Genomic DNA, 11,998 nt, shown 5'->3' with positions numbered 1-11,998 from the left:
TTCCTAGGGAAACATAATTTAGCTTTTATTGAAATCATTTGAATATTTTGTTACATTAAATCCGATTCCTAAGTGGAAACCAACCTTAAGGAAACCAATGTGAATAGGAAAAGCTATAAACAAGGAAGAGCTTCTGGCCAGCGCAAGTACTGGTGCATTGTCTATAGAAACTTGCTCATTGCCCGTGAGACCCAACAAGGTGGTTTAATTCCTGTGGCTCCAGCCTGCAACACTGATTGGAATGTTCAGTGATATTACCCAAAGATTTTTCTTGCCTCACTGTCCATGTTCCTAGAATCAAAAAGATGAGTATGTGACTCTGCAAATAAGGCTTCTATTAGCCTGTGGCTAAATCTCCCAGGGCAGAAAAGCTGATGTTCTAGAAATTCTACAACTTGAGTTTGAAATAAATTAATTCCATCTAATAGGGTTAGGAGACTCTTCCAGAAGGGCCATTTCCTAAAAGGGATAGGGTCTTCCCTCCTCTTTACGGCCCATGAAGCAGGATTGCATCTCAAAAGAGGTACAGTTTTCTTCTCATCACAACATTTGGATAGGAGGAGCTACAACAGTGAACTTCTGCTTTCCTTACCGCTCTTAAAAAAAGGGATAGTAAAGTTAAAGGAGAGCTCTGGGTTATTTTACCAATAGTTTTATAAATACTGATGAATGACTTCATGTGATTGGTACCCCAAAAAAAGAGACTCATCATGCAAAAGAACAGCTACTGTTCAAGGCTAAAGCTATAAAGATTCGTACCTTCCAGTAAAAACACTTCTCAAATCATAACCCATTTTCTGTTAGGATATGGGAAATCAAATGTACAGGCACGTTTAAACAGATCAGCTCTAAAATGTACATCAAAGGAACCCAGTAAACATACAAAGAACCTCCCTCCTTTCCACTTCATGTGATGGGGCGAATCTGTAGAAACAATACCCTGCCTGCAGGAAGAACACGTTGCATGTTATTATTTCTGTGCACCTGAGTACTGAGAACAATAAATATAGAGAGCGTTAAAATGCAAATCTCACCTTGAAGTTGAAGGGACTTCATTCAGATCTGAGCCTACCTTTTGGAAGCATTATGTAGCCTCTACAATCTACAGAGGGGGATGGGTGCAAATCCTGGCTGAGAGAACTGCTACAATTCATTTCAGTGGATACTAGAAATCCAGTAATCACTAAATAAATCATTGTAAACAACTAGGATTGACCCATCTTTCTCCCCCCCCCGGTTCCCTTTCAAAAGGCTTCTGAATGAAGTCTTTGTATTTGGTTGGAAGTGTTGTGTTGTCCCACCTTAATATATACACATGGAATTTCGATTAGGCACAATGAAGGTTAAACGTTCAATAAGTCCTCATCGCTATCATCATGAAATGATGCTGTCTTCACTGAGTTCTGTAGTTTCCGTTGGCCAAAAGCGGTGTTGCCTTTGCTACTCTTGTTGCCATTAAGCAGGCCAGCCTTATCACTGCTGGGAAGGTGAAGAGCCTTGTTATGCTGAGGCCTACTTGGGTCTGGAACTCTAGGCTGGACGTCCCTTGCTGAATGAATCGCCACCTCTGGTATTGTTAAGACTTCATCCTCGCTGTCCATATCATCCACCTGGAGGGACGTAAGGGCATCTGATTTAACAACTTTACTGGTGATGTGGCCGTTTTCTTGTCTTTCATTTCCTGACTTCTGATTCGGCGCAGCTATTTCTTCCATGAGCCATTCCATCTCATTGTCATTCACTTCTTCAGTGTTTATCTGTCATGTTCAAAAGGGTACAGTTAGTGAATAACATTTTAAAAGCTTTCTGCAACCATTCCATAGATGCCCAAGATAAACCTGATCTTGGAGAGGGATCATAGCTCAGTGGCAGAACACCATGCACAAGGTCCCAGGTTCAATCCCTGGAATCTCCATTTTTTTTTAAAAAAAAAATCAAAACAAGGGAGGGTGTCTGGAGCAAGCAATGTAGAAGGCCTCTGGTGCAAGACCCTGAAGAGCCTGTGGCTAGTCAAGGAGATCATGTTGGGCTAGTTGGACCATTGGTCTAACTTGGTACAAGGCAGCATCGTAGGACCTCAAATTTCATTTTAGAGGTGTACAAAAGTTCAGTTGAAGCAATTCCAATTCAACACATTTCAAGTGATTTGCTTTTCAAAAGGCAGCAGCAGATATGAGGCCTGGGTATATGGAAATTCTTTCATAGGATTCTTCCAAAGCTGGAACAGGTAGGGCTAAACAAAAGTGATTCTCAGCTACAAGTTATGAATAATCAAATTTCAGATACTAAGGTTCTAAATGGGTTATTCCATTGCAGTAAAACTAGTTAGTTATATCACAAAAAACATTATTACACTGAATTCAATGCAATTAGTTTTAAGCAGAGTTGACAACTATGCATACAGTTCAGAGCCTTAGACTGCAAACCCTTTAAGACACATATACATACATAGATAACTACCTTTGTATATTTATAGGAAACATTTGATGTTCTTCGACAGCAGTTTGCTATTTTTTGCTTCACAGTCTCTCTACAAAATAGAAATGCTTGTGTTATACTTTGAGTAAAATGCCACTTACAGTAACTGCTGGCCTAACCCTACTTCAGATTTTACAGCAGGGATGAGGAACCCATGGCGCTCTAGGTGCTGCTGGACTCCAACTTCTCTCAGCCCCAACTAGCATTGCCAATTGGTTAGGGATGATGCAAGTTGGAGTCCAGCAACATCTGGAGTCACAAGTTCCCTAGCCCTGTTAACACATTTAACTCACATTTCTGCCATCTTAACCCCCCCCCAAAAAAACCTCACACCTCATAATACTTTCTGCTGAAGGGGGCACCAGAAGTAGCTTGCTCCGGGCAAGCTCTTCCACTATTCATTGCAAAATATTGCCCCCAAAATGTGAGTGAAGGCAAAAAAATGAAGTGGGGAGGTGAATATGCTGCAATCTCTCCAAGACTTTGCACACCTCCTCCGTACAGCATCCCTCATCATTTGTTACAGGTTGCCATTGAAAGTGGACAGGTAAGGAAGAGAAGAGTGGTGATCTGTTGAAAAAGTCGATTTTGAGGAGGGAGTTCGAAAGCAGAGGAATATGGCTTGATGGCAGAGGAAAGTTGGTCACAGTAGAAACTAGTAGAAAGCATACAGGTGGGAATGTGAGAAGGATATTTGCACTGGTACTTGGGAGTTCTGTCATCAAGGGTCATGTCTATAGCAGCCACTGGAGAGCAGCTTCCTAAAGAAAAGTTGTGTCACAAAAAAGTGGAAGTATCTCAAAGCACAGTTATCAAATATTTGAGCATTTGGCACTGCTGCTGCTGATTATATGCTACCATTGGACTAGCAGTGACATAGTCCCTGTGTACATTTTTGAACACTGAATCCATTGTTCCAAATGCATGGGATTCACAAAACCTAGCATAAGATAGGGCACCAGGGAGGTGACCAGGAAGTCATGCCTTACCTTCTTTCCTTTTTATGAAGTAATAGGATCACTAGGCATGCTGTAAGAATCACAAGGAGCAAGCTCAATATTGCCCCAACAGCTTGGCTTCGTCCTGAGAGGCCTTTATAAAATGGATCTTCCGCATATGTTTGGTTGGTTGTTGGCTCAGAGTTTCTGCAGGCAATTTAAACAGTACTGAGAATATGAATAGATTTGGATTCAAAAGGTATCTTGCATAAGTTGAAAATATCAGGCCAAAAAGGCTTGTGTAAATAAAAAAGGTTTGACGGTTGTGTCTGAAAGAACACCACTGGAGCATGCCTTATCTCAAATGGTAATAAATTCCACAACACTGAAAGCGCAAGTACTGGTGAAAGATCTCGGCTCTGGCTTGAGACCCAAGGGCTGCCTCCTGCCATACCAACCAAGTTCTTTCACCCAAGGGGATGGCAATGAAGGAGAGGGCTTTTTCATGCCCTAGTTGTGGAACACACTCTGTATGGAAACTTGGCTCTTGCCCACTTTCTTTTTTAAGCATCAGGTCAAGATGTTTTTATTCTCCAAGGCATTTGTGTTTATAGATATTTTAAACACTGACAGTTTTAGAAATTTTCCATTCCATTTCACTGCTTTATTGATTTTATTGTTTTGGAGTTTCAATTGTGTTGTAAGCCACCCCGGGATAAATGTTTATGAATGGCAGTATACAAATGCCTCAAATAAAATAAATAAGTTGATCTACTAGGAAAAGCCAGAGGTAGTCAGATTAGGAAGAACTCTAGAAAAAAGGAATGTGAACATAGTTAAACCAAGGCTCTTCACCTGTCTTTCCCAGCCATTTCCTTGCTCTAAGGCAGTGCACACTTTGGGGTGCGGGTGTATTGTGTGGTAGGGGGCACACAAGGGAAATAACACTCCCATTTTGTGCCGTAAGTCAGAATCGACTTGAAGGCAGTACGCTTACTTTTACTTTATTGCTTTTCCAAGCAAGACTGAGCGACAGAAGAGCACAGCTAGGGGAAAGTGGCTTCCTTTGTAATATCTTGTCATTTTCCTTTTTAAAATTTTTTAAATTATGCCAGTTCCATTTGCCAGTCGTGACACTCTTTAAAAAAGGCTGGTGCTACCTAATGCTCATGATTACTACTGACGTCACTGCGTGTGGTTATTAAGTCTTACTCAAGATAGGCTTCCCGTAACATACAATCCCTCTCCGCTATTCCATGTGGTAAGAAATGACAAGTTTTGGTGTTCCAAAGGGTTCACTTACACCAGTGGGCAGACTGCCGAGGTGTACCAGGTAAACAGGTATTGGCAGTCTGATGACTCATGAAGGAATTCAGGGATGCCTTCCTTGGCCTGCTGGCTGCAGTGGAAGAAAATAGTTGAGGACACAAACTTTGCTTTGTCTCTGCCACAACTGGAGTCAGACGAGAACACAACATCTAAATCACCATCTACAAAAAAGAGAAGATTCAAATGATTTCATAAGGAATTACAAACATAATTTATCTATTCATATTCTAAAACTCTTAAAAGAGAAGTTGGTGTTAGCTATTTGGATAAGGACATCAAGCATATTATCCAAATATTTTAAGGGTGTTCCTTGGGCTAAACAAATGCTGTGCTGTAGCCTACCTACCAGTTTTTTCAATCCTTCCCAGATCTTAATGCTTTCAAGTGCCTTGACAATAAAATACCTGCTTGACTACTTTGTACTCCTAAGAATATGGCCTACAAAGGAGAAACTATCCAAGAAAAGCATGAAGGACCCAGAAAGATCTCCCAGTTTAGAGGAAATAAAAGATGATCAGATTGTTTTGTACAGTTAAAACGTTGAAGCTCACCTTGGAATACTTCTAATATGACAGAGAATATATGACAGAGAGACATCTGTGAGAGTCTCTCTACATATACACACACACTTTATATATACTGTATATATAATACTTGTACACAGCTCAAAACACTATTAGCAAAACTGTTGGCATTATGTAGGGTAAAGGCAGACTGTTTGTGGCCCTCCAGTTTTTGGACTCCCAGCAGCCCCAGTCAACATGTGAAATGGTCAGGGATGATGCTAGTTTTAGTCCAGTAGTAACTGGGAGGATCAAGGATGCCCCATCTCTGATGTAGGGTCCTACTCATCCCAAAGTCTTAATATTGACTTCAGGTGTGGGGAACCTTTGGCCCTTCAGAGGTTGCTGAGCTACAATTCCCATCATCCCTGGCCACTGGCCATGCTTGCTGGGGTTGATGGAAGTTGTAGTTCAGCAACATTGTTTAATGTTAGTTAAACCTGTTTAATGTTAATCATTTGATATTAATTGCCAAATTTGCTTGTATTAAAAACTAAGCCCCCGATCAGCAAATATTTTAGTGGGGAGTCACTTTGGGGAAGGACTCGTCTCTTTTTTGCCACTCCAAGGTGTTGGTTGGCCAATCTGTAGATTGTGTCTCCATTTCTATGACAATCAGAGGGAAGAAGAGGTGAAAAAGAGATGCAAACATTATTTTTTATTTTTTTATTACATTTATACCCCGCCTTTTCATCACAGAAACCCAAGGCAGCTTACATATGGTTCCCAGGCAGTCTGCCATCCAGGCACTGACAAGGCCTGACCCTGCTTAGCTTCAGCAGGGAGATGGCCTCATGTGCCTTCAGACCACAGCCTGGGACCATGTGCAAGATCAGTTCTTTTTGTGTGTGTTTTTCTACCCATCTCTTTCTCCTGTTCATTTCTGGAGTTTGAATGAGCAACAGATAGGAAAGTAAGGTGGTGGTAGTAAGCAGAGGCATACAAGAAATAGATTTTCATTTCACACCTTGATCTACTGCAAACTTTCATTCCCAACTAATCCCAAGGTTGGAAGGGCAAAAAAAGAGTCACAGAGTGAGGAAAATGACAAGATATTACAAAGGAAGCCACTTTCCCCTAGCTGTGCTCTTCTGTCGCACACTCTTGCTTGGAAAAGCAATAAAGTAAAAGTAAGTGTACTGCCTTCAAGTCGATTCTGACTTACGGCACAAAATGGGAGTGTTATTTCCCTTGTGTGCCCCCTACCACACAATACACCCGCACCCTAAAGTGTGCACTGCCTTAGAGCAAGGAAATGGCTGGGAAAGACAGGTGAAGAGCCTTGAGGAAGAAAGTCTCCTTAGTGCTTCCTTCATACAGTGAGCCCTTCCAGCCTCACCAGAAGCAGGTGAGAGAGTCAAGAGAAAGTATTTGAAATAACTGAGTAAGAATGCATAAAATAAGTTTCCCTGCCCAAGCAACGGGGAAAGTTGGAAGCAGTGTTTTGGTAGCTGAAGGGCCAGAGGGAACCTAGGGGTGCTGCTGTCACCATTTAGCACACCCAACGTAAAACATTTGACAGCTGCAGTCCACATCTGCTTGCAAGAGCTGTAGAGTCAGTGGAAGCCAAGGAGATGAATTTTGTGGTATTTAGAAAGCAGAAAAAAGGAAGAAAAATCACTGATACTGAAGTATCTTGAAGCATGCTTGCTGTATTCTAATAAGTTATTAAGAGCAAATAGACACTTACCTTGAATATGATATTTGGCCTTGTCAGATGATCCAATTCTCCTAAAACGGGTATCTGATGTTTTAACCTGGCATATGTTGGCTCCAGAGCATTCATGGTGCTTTGAATCAGTGATGGCAGAAAGCTGAATTTCATAAATGTAGGTGTCACCATTTGCTCTGATATCACCGGAGGCATTGTATAATCTGAAACACAGTAGATGGAATTTTTTTAAAACGGCAAGACACAAATGTTACCACAGTTCAACACAAAAAGAAAAAAGTTTCAGGAGCTTTAAACAGCTCTTCTCACTTGTTTGTAAGTATTCTCTATTTGGTCTTAAATCCAAGTAAAGTTTCAAGTTCAGCTCCACTTAACAAGGGGACCACCATAGTCCATCTTCATCAAGTCTTGACTCTTGTAAATATTCACTAATAGGCAAAAAACCTTGCGGTTTAAGAATGTACCTATAGCTCACAGATATTTCTACCAAACTTTAAAAAGCAGGGAAATTGGGCAGCTATAGTGAATGCACCAGGGGAGCAGGAGACCTGAACTCCTCTCTGAGATATTGTACTGCCCTACAAAGTTGTCAAAATGCAAACACAATTTGGGTTGGTCTTTCACAGTCCAATCCACTTGCTGTGTAGCTTGGAAGAATTGGGTAACATGTGCCTTTGTAGGGCAGTACAATATCTCAGAGAGGAGTTCAGGTCTCCTGCTCCCCTGGTGCATTCACTATAGCTGCCCAATTTCCCTGCTTTTTAAAGTTTGGTAGAAATATCTGTGAGCTATAGGTACATTCTTAAACTGCAAGGTTTTTTGCCTATTAGTGAATTTCCCTGCTTTTTAATCCGGGACGTAAGAAATGGGATCCTGTGCAAGTTTGCTGAGAATGGCTTGATCATTTGCATGCTTATTGAGTTAAGTGGGATTTACACACACACACCAGGCAATCATGCTTAGGATAGGTGAAACTGACCACAGGGGATGGGGAAGGGAGGAGGGGGAGGAGGGAGGGGTGGAAAGGCAGAGGGGAGGACTGGGATGGGAGCAGGCAGGAGGGGGAGGGGAGTAGAAGGACAGATGTGGTCGTTTTCATGTTTATTGAGTTCAGTGGGATTTACTCCCGTGGAATCATGCTTAGGATAGGTAAAACTGACTGGGGGGGGAGGGACGGAGGGCTGGAGTGGGCAGGGAAGGCGGAAGAACGAAGAGGGGAGGAGAAAGGGAGAGGAAAAGGGAAGGAGGGAAAAGGCAAGTCTTATCATTTGTATGATTATTGAGTTGAATTGGATATACTCCTATGCAATCATGATTAGGATAGGTAAAACTGACGAGGCTGGGCCTGCCAACCAAGACGTCTTCTGTATCTTTCACAGTTGGGCAGGGGGAAGGGACAATTCTACCTTGTGGTTTTTCCCATTACAATGTTGCAAGAACACCGGCACTTGGCTGACTTTCTCTTCTCCTAAAGATACAGGATCAGTCTCAGGCCCTGAACCTGGCAACCCTACCTCCCACCCAAATTTAAAACAAAGCTGTCCCTGGCCACATCCACACCAGGCCTCTATTACGCTTTGGACAATCATTATTTATTTATCTATTTATTTAGTGTAGCTCTCTGGGCAGTTTACAATAACTAAAAACATTAAAAACAAATATACAAATTTAAAAATTTAAAAACACATGTTTTAAAAACAATTTAAAACAATTTATCATGGCTTCTCTCAAAGCCATGGCTCAAAGCCAATCATGTCTTCTCTCAAAGAATCCTGGGAAGTGTAGTTAGTGAAGGGTCCTGAGAGTTGCTAGGAGACGCCCTGTTCCTCTCACAGACCTTCAATCAGAGTGGCTGACTGTTAACCATTCTCTCGGGGGAATAGGAGTCTCCTCTCAGCACCCTTCACAAACTACACTTCCCAAGATTCTTTGAGGGAAGCCATGACTGTCTCAAGTGAAATCAAGTCTGGTGTGGGTGTGGCCCTCTGATTAGCCAAGCCCAGCAGCTGTGAGGCTTTTAGAACACTGACAGTTGGTCCTTACTGAGCATGCCCCGCGTTATAATAGGCTTCCAGCCAAAATTTCTTAAATTAATTAAAAATCAACCAGGCATTTTTTTTTAACTTTTAAACTGCAGTAGATGAAGGTCAGAGTATGGGGCAAGGTCAGTATTAGGATTACAGGTACTCTGTGAACATGGCTGATTTTTAATGAATTTCAACAGATTATGAGAACTCGCAGAAAAAAGTCCAAAAGGGCTCTGAGTTTTTCTCTCTCTTTTTAGACTTTGAACTCTCGATTCTCTCTGACTGTTTTGTGTATCGCCATGAAAATTGACAGGGTTGTTAAGCAAGCATTTCTGAGTTCAGGACTATAAGTTTTGTAAGGTTTTGTTTTGAAATGAGCTTATGGGAAGCCTCAGAATGGCATGGGGGGATATTTTCCATTTAACATTGCGGAATGTGAAAAATCCCCGCTGACTATAGTATACAGCCACTCTTGTGGCTGTATAATCCTATACCTTCAAGTGAATTATGCTATCTTGTGTTGCCACTTAATGTTACTCTAGTATATACTGATCTTCACCAGTATTTACAAACTATTGAATCCTGCCCTTCATCTACATACATGGGTACAAACTTTTTGCATTCCTAACGGCTAAGTTAGAATTGTCTAGGTTTCATTTTACCCAAACTAATCCTTCTCTTTTCCAGTATAGGATCATTGTACTTCAGGATCAATTCAACTTAGATGCACACTCCAACACACAATACAAAAATGAGTTAATTAACTGAAGTGTGCTTCCAGGACACATCAACCAGTTTTTAATTTTTTAGGAAGAGCTTTAGACAACTCAAATATGTCACTCCTTCCTCTCAATTTCAAAATTCACAGTGTCTCTGAAAACCCTAGCTTCTAATTTTCTGTGGCCACCATTAGAGCTCTCCCGACTGCTAGGAGGTGGCAGACAGAAATTCTGCTCAGTTTTAGCTAACACCCTTCAGATCATTTTTTTTCAGTCTCTAGGCCTCATTTGTTAAAAAAAGGAACAAGTAGCAACTTCACGGCTGGATTTTTGTAGCCCTGCCTCTTCTACCAGTGTTTTTACAGTAGGAGAGATTACTTACTTGTAATATATATCACCCAAACTGAAATTCTTCCCTGTTGCTGGATTTGTAATTGTGCCATTCTTCATGTTTACCTCTTGGGGTTTTACAGCACAAGCAGCTCGAGTTTCCCATGTGATATAATAGACACAATTTTCTTCATCAATCCTGAGAGGAAATATGGAAGAGTGAGCAAAAGATTTATGAGCTATAAGCACAAATGGCATGGCAGCAGAGGTCACAAGACAGAGAACAGTTATAACTTACTTGTTATTTCTATCAGTTACTGTCTAAGAATGCAGGAAGCTGCCTTATACTGAGTCATACCGTTGGTCCATCTAGCTCAGTACTGTCTACACTGACTGGCTGTGGCTCTCCAGGGTTTCAGGCAGGAGTCTATCATCCCAGCCCTACCTGGAGATGCCAGGGACTGAACTTGGTACCTTCTGCATGCCAGGCAGATGTTCCACCACTGAGCTGAAGTTAGGCACTGTGTCTCCAGCATTTTGAAAAACTGTGCCTCCTTCAACACACTTGGACTTAGAAATCACATTGTATATATCCACCTATCACTTACAGGAATACCCCGCTATATGGACCTTCACTTTAAGGACACTCGCGAGTACGGCTATACTTACAGTAGCACCATTCCCGTTTACGTACACTTGCTTTGCAAGAACGGACACTTAACCTTTGGTTGTGGCCTGTTCTTTCAGTGCGTGGGGGTGGTGGAAAGAGACGCGATTGCGCGACCGCAAATCAGCTGGGAGGCGCGATCGTTATCAGCTGAGAGGCATGGCAGCGCAGCAGCAGAGGCGCTGCAGCACAGCAGCAGAGGCTTTAGCGCGGGGCTTTGAGGCTCCACGTGAAGGAGAGGTGGCACAGAGGCAGTGCTTCACTTTAAGTACATTTTTGGTTTACGTACTCGCTCTGGACCCATTGCGTACGTTAATGCGGGGTATTCCTGTACATGCCCTACAGCAGAGTTTCTGAAAGTGTAATTTGTGGACCAGTGGTGGTCTGCATACAGGTTGTGGAATAGTTGGAAATATCTGTACTTGGCTCTACACTTGATTTAATTTTCCTGATGGAGAGTGGGGTCATTTTGACCAGTGGCAGATTATTAAACAGGCTTACAAGGCCTACTTTGGGGCCTGTGGTTATCTTAATAAAGCACTGCTGCAGGCTCCTGATTTCCCCCTAGAAAACCACCAGTTAAAGGGGCCCTTCTTAGCACCCTAGCCCTAGCCTAGGGCCCTTGATTTTCATAACACGCCAGTGGTGAAGGGGGAAAATGTTAAGTGGTCTACTGAGACCACAATAATTGAGCTATCAGGGGGTACTTTGAGAACCACTGCCCTACAGCAGTGGCTCACTTCACGATAACTCTCCTCAGTAGACAGCAACTCATGACACCATTCCTCCTTATCACAATCTCAGAGTGGACGTCATACACTCTTCTAGAAAAGCCCGATCTTAATATATACTATCAACCAAGTATCAAAACTACTGCATCTCATTCTTTTTCCAGCATTCCACGAGGGACATCTTCCAGTTTACAACATAGAATTAACATATTTTTGGACCATCAACACTACAGAGCTGAATAAAATTACACCCAACAGGGAAAGAATGAAGAGAAGATGATCGACATCAAGACTGGGAGCAAAAGTAGTTGCATGCATTCTATCTTTGGTAACAGAAAATAGGAGAAAAGCCTGAGTAGAAAGAGAAGTAACTGCAGGAGGCGGCTCTGGAAAGAATCTTGAAATATGAGCGGCTTGTTGTATCTAAGCATGTATTCTGCAGCCCTTAGCCATTTATGATGGCCAAATGGCATATTGGTATCTTGAGAGTCATATAAGAACAATGCTTCTAATTCTCATGGTTGCACATACACACAGGAAAGCA

General features: G+C 42.0%; 1 protein-coding gene across 2 annotated transcripts in view; it reads right to left on the bottom strand.

The window, feature by feature from the left end:
* The window catches only part of IGF2R (insulin like growth factor 2 receptor), a 111,925-nt gene continuing 99,927 nt past the window's right edge, over positions 1–11,998 (bottom strand). For both annotated transcript variants that reach the window (XM_061624292.1, XM_061624291.1), the window contains exons 43-48: positions 10,109–10,255; positions 6,999–7,183; positions 4,720–4,906; positions 3,468–3,623; positions 2,461–2,530; positions 1–1,757 (exon numbers count right to left, since the gene is read on the bottom strand). In XM_061624292.1, the coding sequence (XP_061480276.1) occupies positions 1,344–1,757; positions 2,461–2,530; positions 3,468–3,623; positions 4,720–4,906; positions 6,999–7,183; positions 10,109–10,255 (1,159 nt within the window). In that variant the 3' untranslated portion in view covers positions 1–1,343. The remainder of the gene's footprint in view (positions 1,758–2,460; positions 2,531–3,467; positions 3,624–4,719; positions 4,907–6,998; positions 7,184–10,108; positions 10,256–11,998) is intronic.

This window comes from Rhineura floridana, chromosome 4 (assembly GCF_030035675.1).
Source record: "Rhineura floridana isolate rRhiFlo1 chromosome 4, rRhiFlo1.hap2, whole genome shotgun sequence".
Taxonomy (NCBI): Eukaryota; Metazoa; Chordata; class Lepidosauria; order Squamata; family Rhineuridae; genus Rhineura; species Rhineura floridana.
Note: the sequence above shows the minus strand (reverse complement) of the source record. Positions and strands in the feature narration are given on the sequence as shown.